The sequence below is a fragment of the Brachyhypopomus gauderio genome, chromosome 8 (assembly GCF_052324685.1).
Source record: "Brachyhypopomus gauderio isolate BG-103 chromosome 8, BGAUD_0.2, whole genome shotgun sequence".
Taxonomy (NCBI): domain Eukaryota; kingdom Metazoa; phylum Chordata; class Actinopteri; order Gymnotiformes; family Hypopomidae; genus Brachyhypopomus; species Brachyhypopomus gauderio.
This window is the reverse complement of record NC_135218.1, coordinates 23,686,351-23,698,850: the sequence shown is the minus strand read 5'-3', so window position 1 is coordinate 23,698,850 and position 12,500 is coordinate 23,686,351. Positions and strand designations below refer to the sequence as shown.

Sequence of the window (12,500 nt, the reverse complement as noted above, 5' to 3'; positions counted from 1 at the left end):
TGCATAAACATTTACATATGTTGACAACTTCACATTTTAAAAATAAACTCCATGAAGGCTTCCTGTACTTTGAAGTTCCCCCTGTGGTTATAGAGGCGGGGCTATGTAGGGCCAGAGCACGTTCATGCACAGGCCAGAGGTCAGAGGGTGTAAGCCAGGTCAGAGGTCAGAGTGTGTACTTAAACAGGTCTGCCACACTCTCTCTCTCTCTCTCTCTCTCTCTTTCTCATGCTTACACTGGCCGTCTCCAGTGAGGATGTCAGTAAGCGTGGGTTCACCGTCATCATCGACATGCGCGGCTCTAAATGGGACCTGATCAAGCCCCTTCTGAAGACCCTCCAGGAGGCCTTCCCCGCCGAGATCTCTGTGGCCCTCATCATCAAACCAGACAACTTCTGGCAGAAGCAGAAAACCAACTTCGGCAGTGCCAAGTTCACGTTCGAGGTACGAGAACCGGCAGAGAACGAAAGGCCTCATGAAATCTGAACGAGGTCACCACGCTCAACCCATATGGGGAACAATTATTAAGTACTGTCTATGTTAATAAAGGTTCCAACATTTTTGCTAAATGTTTGCCTTGTAAACACCTGTAAACACCATGAAACGAATGACACGTAGTCATAAATATGGCATAATAGAAATAAATGATGAGCATATACAGATGAGATGAATAATTCCACAGACTTTTGCTGATTCAGGTGGATAATGTTTGCTGAAGCTGTGACGTGGCCCGATGGTGGGCAGGAGGTTCAGGACAGGCAGGAGTTTCATGTTTGGTTGTTGATGTGCATCTCAGACCAGCATGGTGTCGGTGGAAGGCCTGACCAAACTGGTGGACCTGTCTCAGCTGACGGCCGACCTGGAGGGAACCCTGGAGTACGACCACGTGGAGTGGACCGAACTGCGCGTCTCCCTGGAGGAGTTCACGGGCAGCGCGCTGCACCTCCTCTCTCGCCTGGAGGAGCTGCAGGAGACGCTCTCGCGGCAGGAGATGGCGGGCGACTCCGAGGAGGCGCGCCGGCTGCTCGAGGAGCACGCGCGGCTGAGGAAGACCGTGACGAAGGCCCCGGTGGACGAGCTGGACCGCGAGGGTCAGAGGCTCCTTCAGAAGATACGGGACAGCGGGGACGGGAGGCTGTCGGGGGGGCCCGACTTCCAGAGCCTGGTGCCCAGAGTCGCCGCCCTGCTGGACAAGCTACAGGCCACGCGGCAGCACCTGCTGCAGGCCTGGCACGAACGCAAGCTGCAACTGGACCAGTACCTCCAGCTACGCCTGTACGAGCAGGACGCGGAGAAGGTGGGGGCTGGAGGAGGGGTCGGGTGGAGGGAGGAAGGGGGAGGGGCTTAGGTGGCGAAAGGAGTGGGAGGAGTAGAGAGATGGAGGGATGATGAGAAAAAAGGGGAAGTGAAGGAGAGAGGGAGAGGGAAGATTCATGAGCGTGGCGGGGGACGGGCAGTTAATTGCACATCAGAGTTTTACATCAGACTTTTATAGTAATGACGGCTTGAGATAATGATGCATGCTGAAGAGTATTTGGCTTAATATAACACAAGTTAAACAATAATGATCTAGTAGCTGGAACACTGACGTGTTTGGCTAAGGATCTGGGGTGAGTTCAAAATGACGAAGGAGTAAGATAATAGTGAATGTGTAGGTGTGTGTACAGTGGTGATGATGTGGAGGTGTGTGTGCAGTGTGGTGGTGATGTGGAGGTGTGTGTGTACAGTGTGGTGATGTGGAGGTGTGTGTGTACAGTGGTGATGATGTGGAGGTGTGTGTGCAGTGTGGTGATGATGTGGAGGTGTGTGTGTACAGTGTGGTGGTGATGTGGAGGTGTGTGTGCAGTGTGGTGGTGATGTGGAGGTGTGTGTGTACAGTGGTGATGATGTGGAGGTGTGTGTGTATAGTGTGGTGATGATGTGGAGGTGTGTGTGTACAGTGGTGATGATGTGGAGGTGTGTGTGTGCAGTGTGGTGATGATGTGGAGGTGTGTGTGTACAGTGGTGGTGATGTGGAGGTGTGTGTACAGTGTGGTGGTGATGTGAAGGTGTGTGTGTGCAGTGTGGTAATGATGTGGAGGTGTGTGTACAGTGTGGTGGTGATGTGGAGGTGTGTGTGCAGTGTGGTGGTGATATGAAGGTGTGTGTGTACAGTGGTGATGATGTGGAGGTGTGTGTGTACAGTGTGGTGATGATGTGGAGGTGTGTGTGTACAGTGGTGATGATGTGGAGGTGTGTGTGTGCAGTGTGGTGGTGATGTGGAGGTGTGTGTACAGTGGTGGTGATGTGGAGGTGTGTGTACAGTGGTGGTGATGTGGAGGTGTGTGTGTACAGTGGTGATGTGGAGGTGTGTGTGTGTACAGTGTGGTGATGTGGAGGTGTGTGTGTGCAGTGTGGTGATGATGTGGAGGTGTGTGTGTGCAGTGTGGTGATGTGGAGGTGTGTGTGTACAGTGTGGTGATGTGGAGGTGTGTGTGTACAGTGTGGTGGTGATGTGGAGGTGTGTGTGTACAGTGTGGTGATGTGGAGGTGTGTGTACAGTGGTGATGATGTGGAGGTGTGTGTGCAGTGTGGTGGTGATGTGGAGGTGTGTGTGCAGTGTGGTGATGATGTGGAGGTGTGTGTGTACAGTGTGGTGATGTGGAGGTGTGTGTACAGTGTGGTGATGATGTGGAGGTGTGTGTGCAGTGTGGTGATGATGTGGAGGTTTGTGTGTGTGCAGTGTGGTGATGTGGAGGTGTGTGTGTGCAGTGTGGTGATGTGGAGGTGTGTGTGCAGTGTGGTGGTGATGTGGAGGTGTGTGTGTACAGTGGTGATGATGTGGAGGTGTGTGTGTACAGTGTGGTGGTGATGTGGAGGTGTGTGTGCAGTGTGGTGGTGATGTGGAGGTGTGTGTGTACAGTGGTGATGATGTGGAGGTGTGTGTGTATAGTGTGGTGATGATGTGGAGGTGTGTGTGTACAGTGGTGATGATGTGGAGGTGTGTGTGTGCAGTGTGGTGATGATGTGGAGGTGTGTGTGTACAGTGGTGGTGATGTGGAGGTGTGTGTACAGTGTGGTGGTGATGTGAAGGTGTGTGTGTGCAGTGTGGTAATGATGTGGAGGTGTGTGTACAGTGTGGTGGTGATGTGGAGGTGTGTGTGCAGTGTGGTGGTGATATGAAGGTGTGTGTGTACAGTGGTGATGATGTGGAGGTGTGTGTGTACAGTGTGGTGATGATGTGGAGGTGTGTGTGTACAGTGGTGATGATGTGGAGGTGTGTGTGTGCAGTGTGGTGGTGATGTGGAGGTGTGTGTACAGTGGTGGTGATGTGGAGGTGTGTGTACAGTGGTGGTGATGTGGAGGTGTGTGTGTACAGTGGTGATGTGGAGGTGTGTGTGTGTACAGTGTGGTGATGCGGAGGTGTGTGTGTGCAGTGTGGTGATGATGTGGAGGTGTGTGTGTGCAGTGTGGTGATGTGGAGGTGTGTGTGTACAGTGTGGTGATGTGGAGGTGTGTGTGTACAGTGGTGATGATGTGGAGGTGTGTGTGTACAGTGGTGATGATGTGGAGGTGTGTGTGTGCAGTGTGGTGATGATGTGGAGGTGTGTGTGTACAGTGGTGGTGATGTGGAGGTGTGTGTACAGTGTGGTGGTGATGTGAAGGTGTGTGTGTGCAGTGTGGTAATGATGTGGAGGTGTGTGTACAGTGTGGTGGTGATGTGGAGGTGTGTGTGCAGTGTGGTGGTGATATGAAGGTGTGTGTGTACAGTGGTGATGATGTGGAGGTGTGTGTGTACAGTGTGGTGATGATGTGGAGGTGTGTGTGTACAGTGGTGATGATGTGGAGGTGTGTGTGTGCAGTGTGGTGGTGATGTGGAGGTGTGTGTACAGTGGTGGTGATGTGGAGGTGTGTGTACAGTGGTGGTGATGTGGAGGTGTGTGTGTACAGTGGTGATGTGGAGGTGTGTGTGTGTACAGTGTGGTGATGCGGAGGTGTGTGTGTGCAGTGTGGTGATGATGTGGAGGTGTGTGTGTGCAGTGTGGTGATGTGGAGGTGTGTGTGTACAGTGTGGTGATGTGGAGGTGTGTGTGTACAGTGTGGTGGTGATGTGGAGGTGTGTGTGTACAGTGTGGTGATGTGGAGGTGTGTGTACAGTGGTGATGATGTGGAGGTGTGTGTGCAGTGTGGTGGTGATGTGGAGGTGTGTGTGCAGTGTGGTGATGATGTGGAGGTGTGTGTGTACAGTGTGGTGATGTGGAGGTGTGTGTACAGTGTGGTGATGATGTGGAGGTGTGTGTGCAGTGTGGTGATGATGTGGAGGTGTGTGTGCAGTGTGGTGATGATGTGGAGGTGTGTGTGTACAGTGTGGTGATGTGGAGGTGTGTGTACAGTGTGGTGATGATGTGGAGGTGTGTGTGCAGTGTGGTGATGATGTGGAGGTTTGTGTGTGTGCAGTGTGGTGATGTGGAGGTGTGTGTGTGTACAGTGTGATGATGTGGAGGTATGTGTGTGCAGTGTGATGATGTGGAGGTGTGTGTGTGCAGTGTGGTGATGATGTGGAGGTGTGTGTACAGTGTGGTGGTGATGTGGAGGTGTGTGTGTGTACAGTGTGGTGGTGATGTGGAGGTGTGTGTGTGTGCAGTGTGGTGATGATGTGGAGGTGTGTGTGTGTGCAGTGTGGTGATGATGTGGAGGTGTGTGTGTGTGCAGTGTGGTGGTGATGTGGAGGTGTGTGTACAGTGTGGTGATGTGGAGGTGTGTGTGTGTGCAGTGTGGTGATGTGGAGGTGTGTGTGTGTGCAGTGTGGTGATGATGTGGAGGTGTGTGTGTGTACAGTGTGGTGGTGATGTGGAGGTGTGTGTGTGTGCAGTGTGGTGATGATATGGAGGTGTGTGTGTGTGCAGTGTGGTGATGATGTGGAGGTGTGTGTGTGTGCAGTGTGGTGGTGATGTGGAGGTGTGTGTACAGTGTGGTGATGTGGAGGTGTGTGAGTGCAGTGTGGTGATGTGGAGGTGTGTGTGTGTGTGCAGTGTGGTGATGTGGAGGTGTGTGTGTGCAGTGTGGTGATGATGTGGAGGTGTGTGTACAGTGTGGTGGTGATGTGGAGGTGTGTGTGTGTGCAGTGTGGTGATGTGGAGGTGTGTGTGTGTGCAGTGTGGTGATGATGTGGAGGTGTGTGTGTACAGTGTGGTGATGGTGTGTGTGTGTGTGTGTGTGTGTGTGTGTGTGTGTGTGTGTGTGTGTGTGTGTGTGTGTGTGTGTGTGTACAGTGTGGTGATGGTGTGTGTGTGTGTGTGTGTGTGTGTGTGTGTGTGTGTGTGTGTGTGTGTGTGTGTGTGTGTGTGTGTGTGTGTGTGTGTGTGTGTGTGAGATAAGAGAGATGTGGATGGAGGAACAGTGGAGACCCTGAGATGAAGCAGTAAACATGGATAAGGACTAGTGAGACACGAGCGAAATGCAGATTTATAGCAAACAAATGATAGACAATAAAAGGAGGGGAGAGAGGAGAGAGAGAGAGAGAGAGAGAGAGAGAGAGAGAGAGAGAGAGAGAGAGAGAGAGAGAGAGAGAGAGCAGGGCAGAGGTTTGAGGTTCACATCCGGACTACAAGAAACTAAAGTACGTTTTGCCATCTATCCACTGTTGAACAAATATTTCTGCTCCCTAGTAAATATTTATACAGGGGCTTGTGTTCTGATTGGTTCGGTTTAGTAATCTATGGTGTGCGAGGATCATTTATCACTACATGTCCACATCTGCTCATAACAGGAAGCGCTTCAGACTCCGTTAGCTGTTTGTGTTTTCAACTGCTTCTTCTTCTTCTGTCATTCTCCCTCTCTCTCTCTCTCTCTCTCTCTCTCTCTCTCTCTCTCTCTCTCTCAATTTTTCAATTCAATTCAATTCAATAATGCTTTATTGGCATGAATGTAACCAGGTACACTATTGCCAAAGCAGGTAAACAATATACAAATAAATATCATTAAAAAAATACAATACAAATCAATATAAATCAATACACAAAATAATAAAACTTGAAAAAAAAGATCTTGACAAGGTACAGACTCAGTGAGCACAATCTGGCCATCGAGACAGGCCGTCATAGGCAGAAGTGGACCCCCAGAGAGGCGAGGCTGTGCTCTCACTGTGAGCTCTCTGTGGTGGAGACAGAGCAGCACTTCCTGACCTGAGTGCTCTAAGTATGAGCGGATCAGATCCAGGTTCTACCTAAGAGCCAGTAGAGTCTGTCCAGAGTTCCAGCTCTGCACTGACTCTGAGAAGCTCCGAGTAACATACTGGGGAGAGAAGAAAGAGCTGATCAAACTTGCAGCACAATACATAACAGACTCTCTCTCTCTCCTCTCTCTCTCTCTCTCCTCTCCCTCTCGCTCCCTCTCTCTCTCTCTCTCTCTCCCTTTCTCTCTCTCCCCTCCCTCCCTCTCTCTCTCTCCCTCTCTCTCTCTCTCTCTCCCTTTCTCTCTCTCTCTCTCTCTCTCTCTCTCTCTCTCCTCCCCTCTCGCTCCCTCTCTCTCTCTCTCCCTCCCTCCCTCTCTCTCTCTCTCTCTCCCTCTCTCTCTCTCTCCCTTTCTCTCTCTCTCTCTCTCTCTCTCTCTCTCTCTCTCTCTCTCTCTCTCTCCTCTCGCGCCCTCTCTCTCTCCCTCCCTCCCTCTCTCTCTCTCTCTCTCGCTCCCTCTCTCCCTCTCTCTCTCCCTCCCTCCCTCTCTCTCTCTCTCTCTCCCCCCCTCTCTCCCCCCTCTCTCTCTCTCTCCCTTTCTCTCTCTTTCTCTCTCTCTCTCGCTCCCTCTCTCCCCCCCCCTCTCTCTCTCCCTTTCTCTCTCTTTCTCTCTCTCTCTCGCTCCCTCTCTCCCCCCCCCCCTCTCTCTCTCTCTCTCTGTCTTCCTGCGGTAGATGTTTGAGTGGATAGGGCACAATAAGGAGCTCTTCCTCCAGACTCACACTGACATCGGTGTGACCTATCAGCACGCCGCTGACCTGCAGACGCAGCACGACCACTTCGCCATGAACTCCATGGTAGGTGCTCACATGTGCATCTGATGCCTTTCCTTGAGTAGAATGTCATATTTGCTGCGCTTCGTATATGTTTCAAGTCTACATTTAAATAGAATTCGTTAAACATGTTCATTTGATCATTTATGATAATTTTTTATTCTGTTGAATTTAAAAGTTTCTAAAAGTTGCTGTTGTAGCTACATGGTTTGATTTGAGCTAGCTAGGCCATATAATGACTATAATTATTCACTCCTGCTACATTTTCAACGAACTGCATAACTACTACAGTTGTGGTCAAAAGTTTACATACACTTGTAAAAAACATAATGTTATGGCTGTCTTGAGTTTTCAATAAGTTCTACAACTCTTATTTTTCTGTGATAGAGTGATCGGAACACATACATGTTTGTCACAAAAAACAGTCATAAAATTAGGTTCTTTCATAAATTTATTATGGGTCTGCTGAAAATGTCACCAAATCTGCTGGGTCAAAAATATACATACAGCAACATTAGTATTTGGTTACATGTCCCTTGGCCATTTTCACGGCAACTAGGCGCTTTTGGTAGCCATCCACAAGCTCCTGGCAAGCTTCAGGTCGAATGTTTGACCACTCTTCTTGACAGAATTGGTGCAGTTCAGCTAAATGTGATGGTTTTCTTGCATGAACCTGTTTCTTTAGCACTGTCCACATGTTCTCAATGGGGTTTAAGTCAGGACTTTGGGAAGGCCATTCTAAAACCTTAATTCTAGCCTGGTTTAGCCATTCCTTTACCACTTTTGATGTGTGTTTTGGGTCATTGTCTTGTTGGAACACCCAACTGCGCCCAAGACCCAACCTTCGGGCTGATGGTTTTAAGTTTTCCTGCAGAATTTGGAGGTAATCCTCCTTCTTCATTATCCCATTTACTTTCTGCAAAGAACCAGTTCCACTGGCAGCAAAACATCCCCAGAGCATAATACTACCACCACCATGCTTGACAGTAGGCATGGTGTTCCTGGGATTAAAGGCCTCACCTTTTCTCCTCCAAACATATTGCTGGGTGTTGTGGCAAACAGCTCAATTTTTGTTTCGTCTGACCAGAGAACTTTCCTCCAGAAGGTTTTATCTTTGTCCATGTGATCAGCAGCAAACTTCAGCCGAGTCTTAAGGTGCCTTTTCTGGAGCAAGGGCTTCTTTCTTGCACGGCAGCCTCTCAGTCCATGGCGATGTAAAACACGCTTGACTGTGGAGACTGACACCTGTGTTCCATCAACTTCCAAATCCTTGCAGACCTGCTTCTTGGTGATTCTTGGTTGACTCTTGACCATCCTGACCAATCTCCTCTTGGCAGCATGTGATAGCTTGCGTTTTCTTCCTGATCGTGGCAGTGACACAACTGTTCCATGCACTTTGTACTTGCGTATAATTGTCTGCACAGTTGCTCTTGGGACCTGTAGCTGCTTTGAAATGGCTCCAAGTGACTTCCCTGACTTGTTCAAGTCAATAATTCGCTTTTTCAGATCCACACTGAGTTCCTTTGACTTTCCCATTGTAGCTTTTGTAGCTGAGTCTAATCACTGGGTCAAATGAGCCCTATTTAAATGGGCTCATGAGAAGTCAACAGCTGTAGTCAATCAGAATCACTTACAAGAAGTGAAGAGGCCATGACATGAAGCTAATTTGATTGACACAACTCGCTACATCACCAAAATTGACAAATTTTGTTGCTGTATGTATATTTTTGACCCAGCAGATTTGGTGACATTTTCAGCAGACCCATAATAAATTTATGAAAGAACCAAATTTTATGACTGTTTTTTGTGACAAACATGTATGTGTTCCGATCACTCTATCACAGAAAAATAAGAGTTGTAGAACTTATTGAAAACTCAAGACAGCCATAACATTATGTTTTTTACAAGTGTATGTAAACTTTTGACCACAACTGTATATGCTGTAAATGCTTGGATGAGGAAGGGAGCACAATAATAGATAAGATACGATAAGTCTTTATTGTCATAATAATGACTGTGAGACCACGGCAAGGTGCTCTGGGTTTGTGCGAGAGCGTCTTTCTCTTTGCTGTCAACATCACTGCACGTTTCGGAGACGCTCTCGTGCCTCCCGCAGAACGCCTACGTGAACATCACGCGCATCGCCTCGGTGGCGGCCCGTCTGGGCGAGGCGGGCCACTACGCGTCCGAGCACGTCCAGCAGGTGTCGGCCCGTCTGGACGAGGAGTGGAAGTGCCTGGCCTCCGCCCTGGAGGAGCGCAGTGCCATCCTCGTCATGTCCTCCGCCTTCCACCAAAAAGCCGAGCAGGTGAACGCCTACGTCACGTCGACACAGAACGAAACGTTCATTGTACGGCAATGCTCGCTTTTCCCACAAAACAAGTTTTCACTACTTTTCCAATCAAGTGTTTTCCTAAAATGTCGATCTTCCATTAGTTCATTTATCTGATCTGGGAGCCAGAATCAAATTAGACAGCTTGAAATATTAGGTTTTTATGATACATTTACCTTCTATGACGCATCGTATTGCCATGTTAGAGGAACCAGTGCAATTTTGGTGTGTTTTTAATTTGCTAATCCAATATCTATCTGTGCTAACCTGAGTCATTTGGTCTCTTTGATTTATGTCCTCAGTTTAAGTCCCTTTACTGCTGTCTGGTTATGTCTCCCAATTGCTTCTGTTTAATCAGAACCACACTAAAAACTGACCCTAGATCAGTCCCTTGTTCTATTTCCATCAACCTCTGACACGCTAGAGAGCATGTGTGGTGTCCGGCGTCCAGTGAGGCTTAACGTCTGTCCATATTGGTCAGTTCCTGTCAGGCGTGGAGGGCTGGATGAAGGCTTGCAGCGAGGGCGGGTTGCCAACGGTGATGGAGGAGCTGGAGTTGTCCATTCACAGCCACCAGAACCTCTACGAGCAGGTGACCTCAGCGTACACCGAGGTGAGAGGTCACGCCCTTTGACTAAGGTCAATCGCTGCATCACGTGCTGGGTTGGGACCGTTTGGGCATTTAGCAGACGCTGTTATCCAGAGCGACTTATAAAGTGCACACTGATGATCACTAGCGGGCTGTGGTACCCTAGCCCCCGTGCCTGGGGAGCAGTGGGGGTTAAGTGTCTTGCTCAAGGACACTTCAGTCATGGCTTAGGGCCTGGGAATCAAACCCACAACCCTCCATTTGACACTCCTAGTCAAAAAGCACATCATTAATTAATTATGTTGAGATTCGGTAGCTATGTTGTATTGACTGAACATGCAAGCTGTGCACAAGAGAGAGGAATATGTGTAATGTGTCCTTCATGAACACCCAGATCTGCACGACCAGCTGAGATTGTGAGAAGAGCCGTGACTGGACTTCAGTTTGTAGGAGTTGCTGCTCACGCAGTTCTGTGTGTTCACAAAGAGCACAGGGCTTTTTATGAGTCCTGTATCTGAGTCCTGTATTTGTGTCCTGAATCTGTCTTGTATCTGTGTCCTGTATTTGTCCTGTATCTGTGTCCTGTATTTGTCCTGTATTTGTCTTGTATCTGTGTCCTGTATGTGTCCTGTATCTGTGTCCTGTATTTGTCTTGTATCTGTGTCCTGTATGTGTCCTGTATTTGTCCTATATGTGTTCTGTATTTGTCCTATATGTGTCCTGTATTTGTCCTGTATCTGTGTCCTGTATCTGAGTCCTGTATGTGTCCTGTATCTGAGTCCTGTATGTATCCTGTATCTGTGTCCTGTATTTGTCCTGTATCTGTGTCCTGTATCTGAGTCCTGTATGTGTCCTGTATTTGTGTCCTGTATTTGTCCTGTATGTGTCCTGTATCTGTGTCCTGTATTTGTCCTATATGTGTCCTGTATTTGTCCTGTATCTGTGTCCTGTATTTGTCCTGTATCTGTGTCCTGTATCTGAGTCCTGTATGTATCCTGTATCTGTGTCCTGTATTTGTCCTGTATCTGAGTCCTGTATGTATCCTGTATCTGTGTCCTGTATTTGTCCTGTATTTGTTCTGTATCTGAGTCCTGTATGTATCCTGTATCTGTGTCCTGTATGTGTCCTGTATCTGAGTCCTGTATGTATCCTATATCTGTGTCCTGTATTTGTCCTGTATCTGTGTCCTGTATTTGTCCTGTATGTGTCCTTTATCTGTGTCCTGTATGTGTCCTGTATATGTCCTTTATCTGTGTCCTGTATTTGTTCTGTATCTGAGTCCTGTATGTGTCCTGTATCTGAATCCTGTATGTGTCCTGTATTTGTTCTGTATCTGTGTCCTGTATTTGTCCTGTATGTGTCCTTTATCTGTGTCCTGTATTTGTCCTGTATCTGAGTCCTGTATGTGTCCTGTATCTGAGGCGGTGGTCCTGTTATCTTCCTGCAGGTCAGTCAGAAGGGGAAGACCCTGCTGGACGTGCTACAGAGGCCGCAGCCGGCGCTGGAGTCGGGCGCGGTGACGGCGGGGACGGACTACGCCCCGGCGGTGCGGGGGGTTCTGGACGTGGTTCACGAGGTGGTGCACCAGTACCGCCGCCTGGAGGGGCTACTGCAACACCGCAAACTCCGCCTGCACCAGCGACTGCAGCTGTGTGTGTTTCAGCAGGATGTACAGCAGGTGTGCTGATACACACACACACACACACACACACATAGAGGGATGTACACAGAGATATGCATATAGTCCAAAACAAGCACACACACACACACACCTGCATCCATGCATTCATGTAAATATTTATTACACGCATCCCGACACACAACAGCTTTAACTTTAGCTGTTTTTCAGTCTATTACACGGACCATCAGCTTCTACATCTCCTGAACATTATCTGCTTCCTGCAAAGGAACAATAGTGCATGGGTGTGTGCATGCTTGCGTGGGTGCCTGCACACACACACACACACACACACACACACACACACACACACACACACACACACACACACACACACACGCACGCCTACATGCACACATGCACTTTTGTATGTGTGTTTGTGGACTTATGTGTGTGTGTGTGTATTTAGGTACATGCATGTGTGCGTGTGCACGTGCACGTAAGCCTGACCATGAGTCTCTGAGCGTGCGGGAGAAAGTGAAAGAAAGCCCATATGAGTCACCGTGCAGGGCGGAACGGTTCTCTGCACTCCCCCAGGAGAGGAGGGATGTGTGGGGGGGGTGGGGGGGGGGGGGGATGGGGCTATTATACTTGGACTCCAGTCAGTCCACCCTCAACAATGCAGTGAGCCTCTGGTGTGGCGTGGCCCATTATTACTCTGCCAAACCTTCCCTTTCAGGAGCTGGTCAGGGTCTCACACAGACGGGCCTCTCCCTGAGCCCGCCTTGCCCGACCCGAATTGGAGTGAACCGCTCACCCATGTTCGCCACACATAAAAAAAAAAAAAACACAGAAGGCTACTGAGGAAGAGATATTGAGACATTAGCTGAACGAACAGTGTTCAGAAGTGCTACAATGGAGCCTTCAAAATGTGGATTTCTAAGTGGTGCGAAAAGAGGGCAGTTTAGCCTTCTGG

General features: G+C 49.0%; 1 protein-coding gene across 1 annotated transcript in view; it reads left to right on the top strand.

The window, feature by feature from the left end:
• kalrnb (kalirin RhoGEF kinase b) overlaps positions 1-12,500 on the top strand; it is a 70,175-nt gene that overhangs the window by 9,115 nt on the left and 48,560 nt on the right. Inside the window, 6 exon segments of the mRNA XM_077015665.1 lie at positions 252-444; positions 797-1,297; positions 6,887-7,009; positions 9,102-9,293; positions 9,799-9,930; positions 11,354-11,584. Of these exon segments, the coding sequence (XP_076871780.1) occupies positions 252-444; positions 797-1,297; positions 6,887-7,009; positions 9,102-9,293; positions 9,799-9,930; positions 11,354-11,584 (1,372 nt within the window).